Here is a 14031-nt window from a genome sequence, read left to right on the forward strand (position 1 = left end):
ACGCTCCATGCACTGCTCTCACCTTCTAGTCCCACTCTCCTCTCTTCTCATTAAGGTCATCACAACCTCTGAATGGCAAATCCAACTGAAAAGCTGTCTGACTTTATTTCAATCTCTTGGCTACGTTTGGCATTCATCACCCCTTCTTTTTCAGGTTCTCTGCTGGGGCTGCCCACCTCTCAGGGGGTGTCTTTCACCTTTTTGGCAGGACCCCTTGCTTAACTGGACCCTTTCCTGGGGGAGGGTCTCATCTTGAGCCTCTACTCTTCTGACTCTATGTTCCCTCTTGGAGGTAGCAGCCACACTTCTATCCTGATTCCCAAAATTGTCTACCAAGCTCAGACTCACTCCCGAGCACCAAAAATCACCTCTACGTTGCCACTCAAATGGCTCACAGAACCCTCAACCCCATTCTTCTCATTCTTTCTCTAGCCTTCTCTTCTGCATCATTTCACTCTGCCACCGACATGGTTGCCTACACCAGAGATGAGGACGTAGGCTTTTTTTTTTTTTTTTTTAAAGATTTTATTTATTTATTTGACAGAGAGAGACACAGCGAGAGAGGGAACACAAGCAGGGGAGTGGGAGAGGGAGAAGCAGGTCTCCCGCCGAGCAGGGAGCCCGATGCGGGGCTCGATCCCAGGACCCCGAGATCATGACCTGAGCCGAAGGCAGACGCCCAACGACTAAGCCACCCAGGCGCCCCACTTTTTTTTTTTTTTTTTTTTTTAAAGATTTTATTTATTTATTTGACAGAGAGAGAGACACAGCGAGAGAGGGAACACAAGCAGGGAGAGTGGGAGAAGAAGCAGGCTTCCCGCGGAGCAGGGAGCCCCATGCGGGGCTCGATCCCAGGACCCTGGGATCATGACCTGAGCCGAAGGCAGACGCTTAACGACTGAGCCACCCAGGCGCCCCGAGGACGTAGGCTTTGACTCTTCCTTCCTCCTCAGCTCCTTATCCAACCCCTCAAGTCCTATCACTTCCTCAAAGAGATGCTATTCATCCCACGATGATCCTTGCCCATGCCAAAGGCAAGCTGTCATCACCTCTGACCTGGATTACTTATAATACCCTGCAAGTTGTTCTTCCCACTTCTGGTGTGGCCCCCACTTCCAATCCCCTTTTCACACTGCAGGTGCACTCTAAAGTACAAGCCCAATAGTTTTACTCACCCATCCCCTCACTCAGGACAAAGCACTTCCTCTATGGCTTTTGCAATCCTTCAAGACCTGATCTCTAACTCTCCAGCCACACTCCTTGCCACACCACAGTTAGTGCTGAATGACTTGCCACTCCTGGAGGACATCATCCACCACTGCATCTGCAGTTTCATGTGACTGATGATTGGCCAAGCCCAGCCTGGAGTCTTGCTTTCTTCTTCCCATAAGAGACAGTCTCTTGTGAAAAAATGTTGAAATGCAGAAGGAGATGTTGTAATGAAAAGAACACAAGCAACTCAGAACGGAAAGGATAAAGTGTTCTGGAAGACAGCCACCATACCATACATGTGAGCCCTTCACCATGGTCCCTGAGCATCTAATTTGCTGGCTCTCCCCCTCCTGAATGTTAATTATATTTCTTTACAACAGAAAGAGATGTCTTGATTGGCCCCATTGTCAGGTAGAGCCTCCATTCCAAATTAGGAAGCTAGCATCAGCCGAATTGTGGCTGCATTATCCAGCTAGCCATATGCTTTTCTCTATTTTCTATGTTTCTGAGTAAGAAGAGAGCTAATCCATAGAAAAATCCTGGAAACAATGACCAACCCGGTAGCAATGAGAACACCTTAGACTCATTATGATCTCTAAATACCATTTTCCAATAAAAAGAACCAGGTTTCCTAAGAGAAATGAGGACTCTAGGTCTGGGTCAGGAAATGTATAAGATAAGATTAGAACATACTGTTATCTCCAAAGTAAGGAAAGCTCTCAAAGTCTACAGGATTGTGTCAAAAAAGACTCAACAGCCTATTGAATAAGCTCCCACTGGCCAAGGGATAATTTGAGCATCAGTAAAAAGATTAAAAGACAAAAATATATCAAAATCCGTATGTGCATTATGATACTATACCAAGAAAAAGAACAAACCTCATTAGTCCTCTCTGGGATTTTGGAGAACCAACTCATTATTTTGAAAACTGATAAATATAGGAAAGAATCAAGCATTTATCCTACCTCACTTATATAGACTGTATTTTAGGGTAACAAAGTGGTTGATTAGTGGAAGTTTCCTAGTATAGAAATATTCAAGGGGCACCTGGGTGGCTCAGTCATTAAGTGTCTGCCTTCGGCTCAGGTCATGGTCCCAGGTCCTGGGATCGAGCCCCACATCGGGTTCCCTGCTCTGCGGGAAGCCTGCTTCGCCCTCTCCCACTCCCCCTGCTTGTATCTCTCCCCCTCTCTTGCTGTGTATCTCTCTGTCAAATAAATAAATAAAATCTTTAAAAAAAAAAAAAAGAAATATTCAAGCTAGCAATCAAAGAAGGAAACATAGAATTAGAATATCACCATTTTGCAACACCTAATGAAATAATGATTCTAGGCAATAAATGTCAATGATTTCTTATGTCACAAAAAGAGAAACAACTAGACGTTATGTGCCTCCCAATGGAAGTACAAAATCACCTATTACATATTCTTTTTTCAAAAAAAAAAAAAAAAAGAACTAGAATCTAATCAAGCCTCTACATCTAACTACCAATTTACAGGAAAAACAAGGGATAGAGGAACATGTCCAACTATATGGCAAGGATGTAATCAGCAAAATTGAAATGGAGGGAAAATCCATAAATCAAATGACCCAGTTTCTTCAATAAGTAAAAGGAAAAATAAGAGAGACTAAGAACCTATATATTAAAAGACCTGAGATAGCATCAACCAGCTAAAATGTATGGATCATATTTGGATCCTGATTGAAACAAATCATATTTAAAAAATTTGAGATGATCAGAGAAACCTGAACACTAAATGGATAGTTGATGACATTAACAAACTATTGTTGTTTCTTTTAAAGGAGGAATAATAGCTTTGCGGTTATTTTTTTAAAAATTAGTCATGACCTTTTTCAGAGATATTGAAATATTTATAGCTGAAATTATGCGTTGTCTGGGATTTACTTCAAAATAATTCAGGAGTTGGGGGGTAAGTGGAGCTATTTATTGCAACAAGATTGATAATTGTTGTAATGACAAGAACTGATCATTGTTATAGTTACGTGATTATTACTTACAGATTCGTGATACTATTCCTTCTAATTTGTATATATCTGACAGCATCAGTTTGAAATAGTTTTAAAGAGGAAGGGAAAAATTGCTCTTAGGCTGAACCCAGGGTCAAAGCTAAGAATTGAGGCTCAGAACTATGGGAATGCCTGAAACACCTGCTTGGCTCACTTAAAAAGCCCAGGAGCTGGCACACAGTAGGCCTTTAGGAAGTGTTTCTTGAATGAGCAAACAAACATCTGCACATCAAAGTAGCACTACATATGCTCCTAATGCCTGAAATACATCCAACAACCCCAAATTTGGCAAGCCTTTGCGGAAGGTGGTGCTCCATACCATCACTTTCATGAGTGTCACCCTCAGTATGTAATTATATATTTAGTCTACTTTAAAATAACAATAACGGGGCACCTGGCTGGCTCAGTCAGAAGAACATGCGACTCTGGATCTTGGGGTTCGAGAGATTAGTTAAATAAATAAAACTTTAAAAAATAACAATAACAGCCACTAACACACTGACTCAACACTTGCAATGTGCCCAATCCATGCTAAGGGCTTTATATGAATTATCTTGTTTAACCTTCATAACCGGCCCTTGAAGTAGGTGCCATTATTATTACCATTTTACAGACGATAAAACTCTGGACAGAGAGGTTACGTGGCACAGAGCCATGAAGTAGTAAGCCCACATTTGTAACTTCTACGTTACACTGATCTCTTAACGTCTTCCCCCTGCCCACACTGACCTCCCCCACCGGATTATGAGGGTCAAGAGAACATCATTCAACAAAATATCTCAGCCCCTATCACAACGCCTGGCATAAAATAGGTGCTTCATAAGTATATGCTGGATGAATGAAAACATTCTAAGTGATACTGTATGATTTCTCTTTGTGTATCTCTGACCCACCTCATCTTCTCCACAATTTCCAGCACAAGACTCAGCCCCCAGGAGGTACTCTACATATCCAGAAACACTCAGAGTTAAAACGTGCTTTTGTGACCATCCAACTCTGTCCCCTCAGTTAACCAAAGGATAGGACCTCTCCAGGTTTTTTCTCCTACCTCTGAGTATAGACAATCAAGCAAGATGGACAATGGAGAACATATGAGCTTCGGAGGTCCTAAAAGACTGAGTTCTAGCAGAAGAGGTCAGTAGCAGATGCCCTGCTGGAGTGAGATTCAGGGAGGAAGGCCCGGGGTGTGGTGGAGGGTATGCATTTGCCCTTCCTTGAAGAACACACCCTCTGCCCAGTGCCCTGTGCCTTCTGGGAACTGTCCAAGACCTGAAACATCTTTGGAAATCTTGTCACTTCAGGACATACTTACAGATCTCACTAGGGACCAACGGCTTCCTTGGTCTCCCCTCCCCTCTTTCCTTTCCCCTGGAGATAGGGAAGCAAAAAAACACCCAGCAACAAAGGCCTCTGGTGTCATCTTCCAAGCAGCAAAGGACTTTCTGTAGAGGATAATGGGGTTTCTAGTCACTCCTTCTGCTTCTGGCTATCCCCAGCCCCTGAAAGTCTTGAGCATCTCCAGCATATAGGGTCCCAAGAATCCCAAACCCTATGTCAAGAAACTTCTAGGAAAATAGCACAGACAACCACAGGAGCTGTAACTGGGTGGAGGGGATAACATTCTAGTCTAGCATGATCACAAGGGGGTGCTATTGGGGCTGGGCCTTGAAGGGTGGGAATCACTGGGCTTCGTGGGGATGAGACGGATACAGAAGGAATGGCAGGTGCAATGTAGTGAAAGCAAGAACTAACATTTATCTAGCATATACTCTGTGTTCGTTGCTGGGCTAAGTGTTTATATATAAAAGCTTGTTGATATCTCACCTTATGAAACAGGGGATGACAATATACCAGATGAAGAATCCAAGGGCCCAGAGGTGTTAAATAACTTGTCTAAGGTAATCCAGTAACTGGTAATCCAGGGCTGGGATTCAGACTGATTTTTCCAACCCCAGGGTCCACCATACTATGTGCACCAAGAATTGGGGCGGGGCGGGCGAGACGGTTTGTGTGAGGGAAAGGACTAAGTGTAGAAGAGCAAGGGAATCCTTGAATGTGACCCTAAAGGTCTAGATGGGGTGCCACAAGGCAGGCCATGTGCTGAGCCGTGTTGCAGGAGGAATGGCCTAACACATTTATGGAGGATAATGGTGGAGGGGTTGCTGGGAAGATGGAACCTGGTGCCCCCAGAAGCTCTACAGGAGGAGGAAGGACAGGCAGCAGCATGAGTGAGGAAAACCTAGAGGAGAAACATTACCAAATGCCAGTTGGTAATCAATGGTGTTCACCTTCAGATTTAAGCAAAGAAAGATCTCCAGTCCCAGTCAGTCCACAAAACTCGTATTAAATGCCAACTGTGTGCCAGGCCCTGCCCTAGGCAGCCTCCCTCTGTTTCTCCTCCTTTTCCCAGTGAGGAAAACCAGGTTGCTGGCAGGCTCCTACAACTCGGCACCCTAAGGTGCTCTCCTCTTCTTCCCATCTCCACTCTCATAAGGCAGACAAACAGCTTTTCTCGGATGTTTATGTTAAACTCATAAAGTCCAGAATTCCTGCATTTTAACTTCAATAAGTTTTAAAATTTAAAAGTATTTATTTCCACTTTACTGGTCTAGCTTACAAGATAAACAATAACTTATTTTTAAAAACTAAATCCTCTTTTAACCTCAGTAAGTTTTTTTAAGCACTGGAATATGCTTTAATTAATATTCTAAAAAAGAAAAACACTGGAAAAGTGAACCCCAATAAGTTTTTGATGAGAAAATTTTCTCCAGAGGGCAAATCGTCTCCCACTCCAGCTACCAACCATGGAGCCAAAAGTACCTCTGCTCAAGGGTATCTCTTGAGGGTCAGAAATGGGAACTTACATCCCAACCACAATGCCCTTCGTGATCACCAGGGGAAGTGGGGACTCAGCGACATCTCTAAATCAGTAAATCTGATGCAGCTGTGCCTCAGGGAGCCAATCTTAGTTTGGAGCTGAAGAAAGGGGAACTTAGCTTCTCATTCTTGTGCTTTAAAAAAAAAAAAAAAATCCTGTTCCAACAGACAACCTTCTCACTGAGGAGGTGGGATTTATTAGCCAAATACAACTTGGCCTTGGAGGGCAACCTCTTGCTCTCCGAAATCACTGGCTTCAGGAAACTCTGCTCAGCCAGTGGTTCGGCGATGGGAGCAAACTCTCACTAGGCTGGCTCAGCAATTCCCCAGGAAGGTTCACCCCGCCGGCCAAGACTAAGAGACAGCGATCCCAGATGCCTTGGTGTATGTTGGGCGGGAAGCCGGGGACTTTTCCGCTTAGGTTCTCTAAGCGTTGCCACGGGGCCGTTCTTTGACTACGTCAGGGTAAAGAGGTTTGTATGGGCACTTCTCGCACCACCGATTAACCACTCTCGAGAGACCCTCTTTTTCAAACTATACGACAAGCATAAGGGGGGAAGAGGCGGCCCCAGCAGACGCTAACCACTGCGGTTCTAAAAGCCTTGGTTGCGTCTGGGCCCGTGCGGAGCCGCATCTGGAGGGAGATTCCCTTCCGGGGCGCCCGCCATCAGCCCCTGGATTCCCAGCAAGGCCTCTCAGGCCCTTCGAGAACCCCCGCCTCCGGCTTCCCCGCCCAGATCTCGGAACCCTCAGGCCCGGGCCAGTCTCTTTGCCGGCCTTTCAAGGCCCAGCCGCCCGGCCCCGCGGCTCACCCTCGAGAGTCTCGCACTGCACCAGATTGAGGTAGTCCGCCTGGCTGAGCACCCCGGCCTTCAGGCCGCGCACCAGTCCCTCCAAGTAGCCATTGTCCACGTTGAAGTAAAGCTCCGGGAAGAACGACATGGCTGCGGCGGGGGAGGCGATATCGGAGAACCCCGATCGCCCGGTGGACAGCTCGTTCCAAGATCAGCTGACTCGGCGCCAGCAGCAGGCTGTCAAGCGGGTCAGGTGATGCGCGAGCGCCTCACGTGACCACAATGGGGCGGGGCTCTGAGTGGCGCCCGGCTTCCGGTGGTTTCGTCCGAAAGCATTGCGCAGGTGTGGGCCCTCTGGCGCCTGCGCGACTAGGGTAGGCGTACCTCTCGCTACCAACTTGGAGTGTCTGAGGCCGGCCGCGTGGTGGCGCACGTGGCCGCGGGGATTCGATTGGGCCTTCTAGCTTTACAACGCCCTCTGGGTTAGCCGGCACCGAGGCGCAGGCCGAGTAAAGATGGGAGTGAGCGGTGCTTTTTATGCTTGGAAATATTCCAGACTGTTGAGTCAGTCTTCCCCCCGAAGGGAACTACTGTTCGAGGGGCAGGCTTCGCCGAGGTCACAGGTCGAGTTAGCTGCAAGCAGGCCCTGGAGCCTAAATCTTGCTGGCCAGCCAGGAGTTACAGCCCCTGTATGCACTGCGCGCTGCACCCGCATTTATTGTGCAAGATTCTGGAGGGCTGGAGCCCGGCCCTTCCGCCTCCCCACCGACGCCTAGCACCGTAAGAGCATGCATGTAAGTGATTCAGATGATGGGTAGCCTAGACCCTTGGGAAGGGGTGTGTGTGATTTCTTGGCTTGGCCGCAACCCCATCCCTACCGTGACTTCCATGACCTCCCGCCTCCGACGGCCACGTTCGAAATGACGCCACAGCCTTGGGGTTGGTCCCAGCCTTTATTCGCTACCCCGTGTACAGCCCCGACCCCGACGTCGGCCCACTAGGTACGGCTGCAGGGGTTCATGGCAGTACCCAGCTTGCGGCAGTAGCAGAAGGCGTTGAAGAAACGGCAGTAGCACGTGGCACATGGGTCGCAACATGGTACCTGGTGTCCCAGACAGGATTCATGCAGCCTTACGCAGCGACGCGGGGAGCGTGGCTCGCGGCCCTCCGGATCAAGTACCTACAGGAGTGAGGGAGCAGGACTGCAGGCATGGGCCTCTGAATGCAGGTCCAGGGATGTCACCTGCCTCAATGCAGGCAGGATGGCCACGGAGCATGGAGAGAGTAGTCTGTAGTATCACCCCAGGTGAGGGGGTCATGAGGTGGAGAGAGGGGCTTCTGCCTGATGTCCCTTCCCAAAGCCTGTGGTCGTCCCCCTTTTCCTGGGCAGTTACCTCTGCCAAGGCCTCGGCCTCCTGCAGCCGAGCTTCTTCTGACTGTTCTGCAGTTGTCCTTTTCAGCGAGGACTGTAGGCCCAGGCCTGGAACAGATGATGTGAGGGCAGAAACCCCTCCCTCCCCATGTGTAAAACACCCACCTCTGAGGCCTGGGACTGGGAAGGGGGAAGGAGGGCTCATACCCTGCAGGATACTTTGTGGCCAGAAGGTATCCAGGTTCCACCCAGCTCCACCCCTGCCCATACTGACCTGGAAGCTCTGGGAACTGGGCCTGGTCAGGCCTTCTGATGCCTTCCATGGGGGCCAGGCCCATCTGGGCCCCCTGCATGGGGGGCAGTGCCAGCAGCAGGGCACAGCTGAGCAGCACTGCAGGAAGCATGACCTGGCCAGCAGTAAGACACACCACTTAGTCCTTCCTCATCCTTGATGCACCCTCTAGGTGCCCTACCCCAGACAGAGACCTCCCAGAGGTCAGGAGTCTCTGCCCAACCAGAGGACTTACCTCTGCTTGCTGGATCCTTGCCTGGAGAGTTTCTGGCCACTCCGGCGCCCTCAACTTATATGGCAGGGTCTAATGAATGCCCCACACGTGACTGCCGCCTGCAACCAGGACATAAGGGGCCCTCCCCGGAGGGTGGGGGCACAGCTCAGGCCTCTCTCCCTGAAACCTGCGCTTTTGGATGCTCTATAAGAGGTGTGCCCATCTCCAATTTGGAGGTAAGGTCCCCAGGTGCCAAAGTTGGGGAACAAGACAGGGTACCCAGAACCCCCAAATTTCTACAGGACAGGGACCTGGGTAGGGGTGGGGAGGTTGGACAGGCAGGAACCATTAGCAGTAACAAGGCAGGCAGCCCGGAGATCTTAATTTAATTTGTGGCCCCAGAGATGCTCACTCAGACCCTGTGTGGCATGTTGTTTCCTTTGCTTCCAGGAACTTTGGTCAAGGGCATTGAAGAGGGTGATGGGCCAGTGGCCAGAGTGGGGTGCAGACTTAGACCCTGGGGGTTTTTTTTGAAGGGAAAAGGGAGGGGAGAAGCCCACTTAGCCAAAACCAAGCCCTCTGGCCTCCATCCCTAGTCCTTCCTCCCCTCCCCTTTGTCCCTCCAGGCTTCTCCAAGACCCCCACCCCTGCTCCTTCTCCCAAACCCTCTTCCGCCCGGGGTTCCTGGAAGCCAAGGAGGCAGAACGGACTGTTCCCTGGGTGGGCGAGCAGCTTCAAAGTAAAAAGCTTTCAGGCTGCCTGTCTCATTAGTGCTAATGGCTGTTGCCTTCCGCCCTGTGTTGTCAGGCCTGTGCCCACGCCTGGTCTCATCAGCACGAGGCCAGGGTGAAGACTGCCCCTCTGTGAAAGTGGGAGGACACACGGGACCCCACCTGCCCCTGCCTTCCCTCTCCCCTCTGGGGGACTCTTGAACACACCCTTGCCCATCAGGGAAAGGGGTACAGGCTGAATTACCTTCAAGACCTCAGTGTACAAATTGAGCTGCCTGAGACAGTAGGAAGATGAGGCTGTTGGGGTTTGCAGTCCAGGTTCACACAGGCTATTCTGCCCAGGACGAGGCCTGAGGAATTCCTCCCAGCAGCGGGTGGAAACCATATGTTGTCATCTGGCAGCCTTTGGCCTTCAGCACCAACAGTCAGTCTCGGGGTTCAGTTGCATGGGGAGGGGCCACTCTGCAGATTGTGGGGCTGTATCAGATTGTGGGGCTGTATTCTGGTATCAGGCTAGCGCTGGCCTCACTTGTGGTTGGCCCAGGAGTTCGGAGGGTCACATACTACTGCCCAGAGGGAGGAGGCTGGGGAGTGAGGGAAAGCCTCTCTAAGGAGGTGGTCCCAGGATAATCCAGCAAAGGGCCATCCCCGTTTCTCCCCTGACAATGCTACTAGCTATTTTGGTGACAAATAGCCACAAAGTGGACCTGGTGTCAAAGCCTCCCTGGCAACTGACATTGACCTTTCTTCCCCAGAGGCTAGAGCTGGGCCCCGTCGTCTACCCCAGGGCTTTCTCATCCCAGGGTGGTGCAGGGTGAAGGTGTCAAGCAGTAGATATGCTTCCATCTTGGTGGGGCCAGTGGGGGTTCAAGAAGGGCAATGCATCAAATGTACCCGAGGCACTTTCCCCAAATCCCTGGCCCCTGGCCCCATCCTCGGAGATTCTGGCTGAGGAGATGGAGGTGGGGAGCAGAGACTGCAGGTGGATTTTGGAAAGGTGCCCCAGGTGAGTTGAGGTGGAGGCTGTGAGCACTTGGCTGGGCCTGATCGGCATCCGTGCTAAGAACAGTTCACGTTTGGAGGTGGTGGGAGTGCTCATCCCATCCAGGCGCTCAGTGTCTGCTCATCTACAGAGCAATGACTGTTTTCCCCTGTGTGTGTGCGGGGGATGACATGGGCAGTGATGGACAAGGGCTGAAACCCTCCCAGGGGCAGCCCCGGTCCCTAGTCAGGTCCAGTGGGCAAGACAGTCGAAAGCACCACCCATCAAAACACAGTAGGATGATGAGAGAAATATAAATGTTGGCTATTTGATGACATTAAGTAATAATTGTTAATTTTTTAAGCTGTGATAATGGTTTTGTGGTTTCAAGTAGCTTTTTTTAGAGAAATATAATGAAGTATGTACTGATAAAATGATGTGAAGTAATCCAAGGGAGGAGGAATAGCAGGACATGATATAGATGAAATAAAGTTGTTCCGGGGCGCCTGGGTGGCTCAGTCGGTTAGGCGCCTGCCTTCGGCTCAGGTCGTGATCCTGGAGTCCCGGGATCGAGTCCCGCGTCGGGCTCCCTGCTCGGCGGGGAGCCTGCTTCTGCCTCTGACCCTCCCCCCTCTCATGTGCTCTCTCTCATTCTCGCTCTCTCAAATAAATAAATAAAATCTTTAAAAAAAAAAAAGAAAAGAAATAAAATTGTTCATGAGTTGGTAATTTGTTGAAATTGGGTGATGAATACACAGGCTTCGTTATCCCATGACTGCTATCCTTGTGTAGGTTTGAAAATCTTCATAATAAAAATTAAAAACAAAGAGAATTACCTGAAATGAAATGGGATAAATGCTTTGGTAGAAAAATGCCCCAGGAGCTTGTAGGACTAGGAGGGGCATCTACCCCAGCTGAGGGAGGAGCAGGAAGTTGGCTGGGGAAGGCTTTCTGGGAGAGGAAACTTTTACTCATTGATGAAGCTTGAGTAAGAGTCAGGGGTGGAGCCACACTAGGGACAATGTAAGTTTTCTGGACCCATGATTGGCACATGGTTTACCGAGCTGCCTAGTTCTACAGCTTAACACTGGTACACGCTCTGCTCCAAGCCTGGTTCCCACCGGACGAGCCCCAGCCTGTTGAGCAGTCAGTAGACGCTTTTCTCCCCCTTCCCCGACCCGCCCAGGGTCAGAGAGTTGGCTACTCCCAAAGTTGATTCAGTCAGTGAGTCAATCAGCAAACATCTAGAGCCACCTCTACATTGTATCACTGCTGTGAGTGTGCACAGGCTCAGACTCATAGCCTCATAGCCTCGTAGCCACAAGAGCCCAGGAGCTCTCCTGCCACCCAGAGGCAGTCCGGAAATCGACATTTGTTTATATCCTTTCCCACCCTGTCCTCCTGCCCTCCAGCACTGTGTCACCTAGCCCCCTCCCACAACCACTGAATTAGCCCAAAACATTGCCTGTGGGTTTCTGGTCATAGCTCTTCCTCTATATCTATATCCATATCCATATCTATATCTGCATCTCTATCTAAAGTGAAATTTCCGTTGACTTATCAAATTTTATTTGTTTTTGCAAATAACCAAATTTTGGCCCGATTTATCAAATTTTGTTACAATTAAGTTTCTGCCTTCCTACGATTTTCTATTTCCCTTGGGTTTGTTGATCCTTACATTTATCTTTCCTCCCGATGAACGCAGTTGCCTACAGCTAGTAGTGTATAAAAGCTCCCCCCCTCCCAGCCCGTTTCATCTGCTAATGAGTATAAATACTACGGGGGTGATTTTACTGGTCAGGAACTGATGTTCCCAGGATCATGCTTGTTGACAAAAAGACCTTCAGAAATGTTCTTCGCGTTGGATTTGGGAGACCTGGGGGGAGGCAGTGCCTACTTGGTGAGGCTGGGGAGGGACCCAAACGTAGGGACCCTGACTTCAGGGAGAGGAAGAGGAGAATGTAGTTGCTCTGTGCGGGAGATCAAGTATGAGGACAAGGAGGGGGGCTTGACCCGGACCTCTCCCCCTTTCCCTCCTCAAGGTAGTCCTCACCTCCAAGGGCACTGTTCCTACTTTGTCCAGAAGGGGGCAGCAGAGCACCCACTGGCTCTTCCAATCCAACTTCGTTCTGAAAACCAGACCCCCTCCCAGCACACTGCCCTTGCCCCTGTGGCTCATCTGTAGGACTTCCAAAAGGCAGAGGTTGCCTGGAGAGGTGTGGTCCCCTCAATTATCCGGGGAGGGGGAATCAGGATGGATGGGGGTTATTTTCAGGCTGCTGTCTTGAGCCCTAAGATGGGAGGGATTCCTCCATGATCAGGTGATCCTAGAAGAGAGAGTCATGTTTGCCGCCTGAATGCCGAATGCCAGCCCTTGCCATTCTCCCATTCATGCAAGAACAATTTACTGAGTGCCTGCTACATGAAAAGCGTTACGCCAAGGCTTCCAGACTTGGAGGGTAGGTCAGAGGCTGTGGTGTCCTGAAACTCCTGATTCTGAGGTCAGACAGGCTTTGTGGGCTTTCCTGCTGCAGTGAAAGTGTAGAATGGAGCCAAACCAAGGGAAGGTGGAGCAAGGTACAGAGATAGCTGATGGAGAGACTGCAAGGGGGCTCAGGCCCAGAGACACCCTTTACCCTCAGGCCTTACTCTAACTCCCAGTCCCCCCTCCCCCTACCATCCTCACTTTCAGTGCTGGAAGTGGGCCCTTCATTAGGGGTCCCCAGAACAACTGAGCTATGGCTGGAGTGTTTAGAGGAAATTTCACAAAGGCCCAGGGGTGCCAAAGACAAGTAGGCCCAGCTAGTCTGGTTCATAGGATGTGGCTTGCAGTCTGGGTGCTTGGGCCCTGCCGGTATGGCAAAGGCCATCCTAAACTCCAACCCCAGGCCCCTCTGAAGACATCTACAACCCAGCGTCAACTGCCAGATGCCTGCAGAGGTAGCCAGTCCTTCCTCTCATCTGCCAGGCTCCACCTTTCAGTGTGAAATATTCTGTTTCTGGGGGGGTTGCAGCACATCACCTTCTGTCTCAGGGTGATTTCTAACTGTCAGCATGTTCAAACAGGCAGACATCAGCCTCCGCACTCACAGGAAGCCCACACAGAGTGGTGAGGGGATTGTTCCATTCCAGGTGATGAGAGGACCCCAGAATTTAAAGATTGATTATTTATTTATTTATTTATTTAATTGACAGAGAAAGAGAGAGAGAACGCACAAGCAGGGGGGAGCGGCAGGCAGAGGAAGATGAAGAAGCAGGCTCCCGGATGAGCAGAGAGCCCAACGCGGGGCTGGATCCCAGGACTCTGGGATCACAGCCTGAGCCAAAGGCAGATGCTTAACTGACTGAGCCACGCAGGCATCCCGAGAGGACCCCTGAATTTTACAGGATCTCTGGGTAAGGGCACTTTGAGTCCCCATCAACTCTTCACAGAGGCATGGCACTGTTGGGCTGGGAAGGGGGTGCCCAGGATGTCCCCTTCATTGTTCCTAATCTATCCCCATAGAATGGAGCAACCCAACTCCCTGGG

General features: G+C 49.9%; 2 protein-coding genes across 3 annotated transcripts in view; both read right to left on the reverse strand.

Annotated features, from left to right (window-relative positions):
* Nucleotides 1-7170, reverse strand: part of ATP6V0D1 (ATPase H+ transporting V0 subunit d1) — a 38377-nt gene extending 31207 nt beyond the window's left edge. Inside the window, exon 1 of one of the 2 annotated variants that reach the window (XM_021705752.1) lies at nucleotides 6930-7170. In XM_021705752.1, the coding sequence (XP_021561427.1) occupies nucleotides 6930-7059 (130 nt within the window). In that variant the 5' untranslated portion in view covers nucleotides 7060-7170. Of the gene's footprint in view, nucleotides 1-1175; nucleotides 1228-6929 lie in introns of those variants that run through there. The other variant, XM_021705753.1, reaches the window with a different exon arrangement.
* Nucleotides 7171-7908: 738 nt separating this feature from the next.
* On the reverse strand, nucleotides 7909-8687 carry LOC110592638 (agouti related neuropeptide). The gene is made up of 3 exons (XM_021703717.1): nucleotides 8558-8687; nucleotides 8306-8391; nucleotides 7909-8091 (listed from the first exon to the last, which is right to left on the reverse strand). Exons 1-3 carry the CDS (start codon nucleotides 8685-8687, stop codon nucleotides 7909-7911), a joined length of 399 nt encoding a protein of 132 aa, XP_021559392.1.
* Nucleotides 8688-14031: the final 5344 nt, after the last annotated feature.

This window comes from Neomonachus schauinslandi, chromosome 16, assembly GCF_002201575.2.
Source record: "Neomonachus schauinslandi chromosome 16, ASM220157v2, whole genome shotgun sequence".
Taxonomy (NCBI): Eukaryota; Metazoa; Chordata; class Mammalia; order Carnivora; family Phocidae; genus Neomonachus; species Neomonachus schauinslandi.

What these genes read in the sequence shown, in the direction of transcription:
- LOC110592638 (XM_021703717.1), bottom strand. Translation starts at nt 8,687, where the DNA reads ATGCTTCCTGCAGTGCTGCTCAGCTGTGCCCTGCTGCTGGCACTGCCC. An exon ending in CCAGTTCCCAGAGCTTCCAG is followed by an intron (nt 8,392 to 8,557) that starts GTCAGTATGGGC and finishes CATCTGTTCCAG; the next exon opens with GCCTGGGCCTACAGTCCTCG. An exon ending in AGGCCGAGGCCTTGGCAGAG is followed by an intron (nt 8,092 to 8,305) that starts GTAACTGCCCAG and finishes TCACTCCTGTAG; the next exon opens with GTACTTGATCCGGAGGGCCG.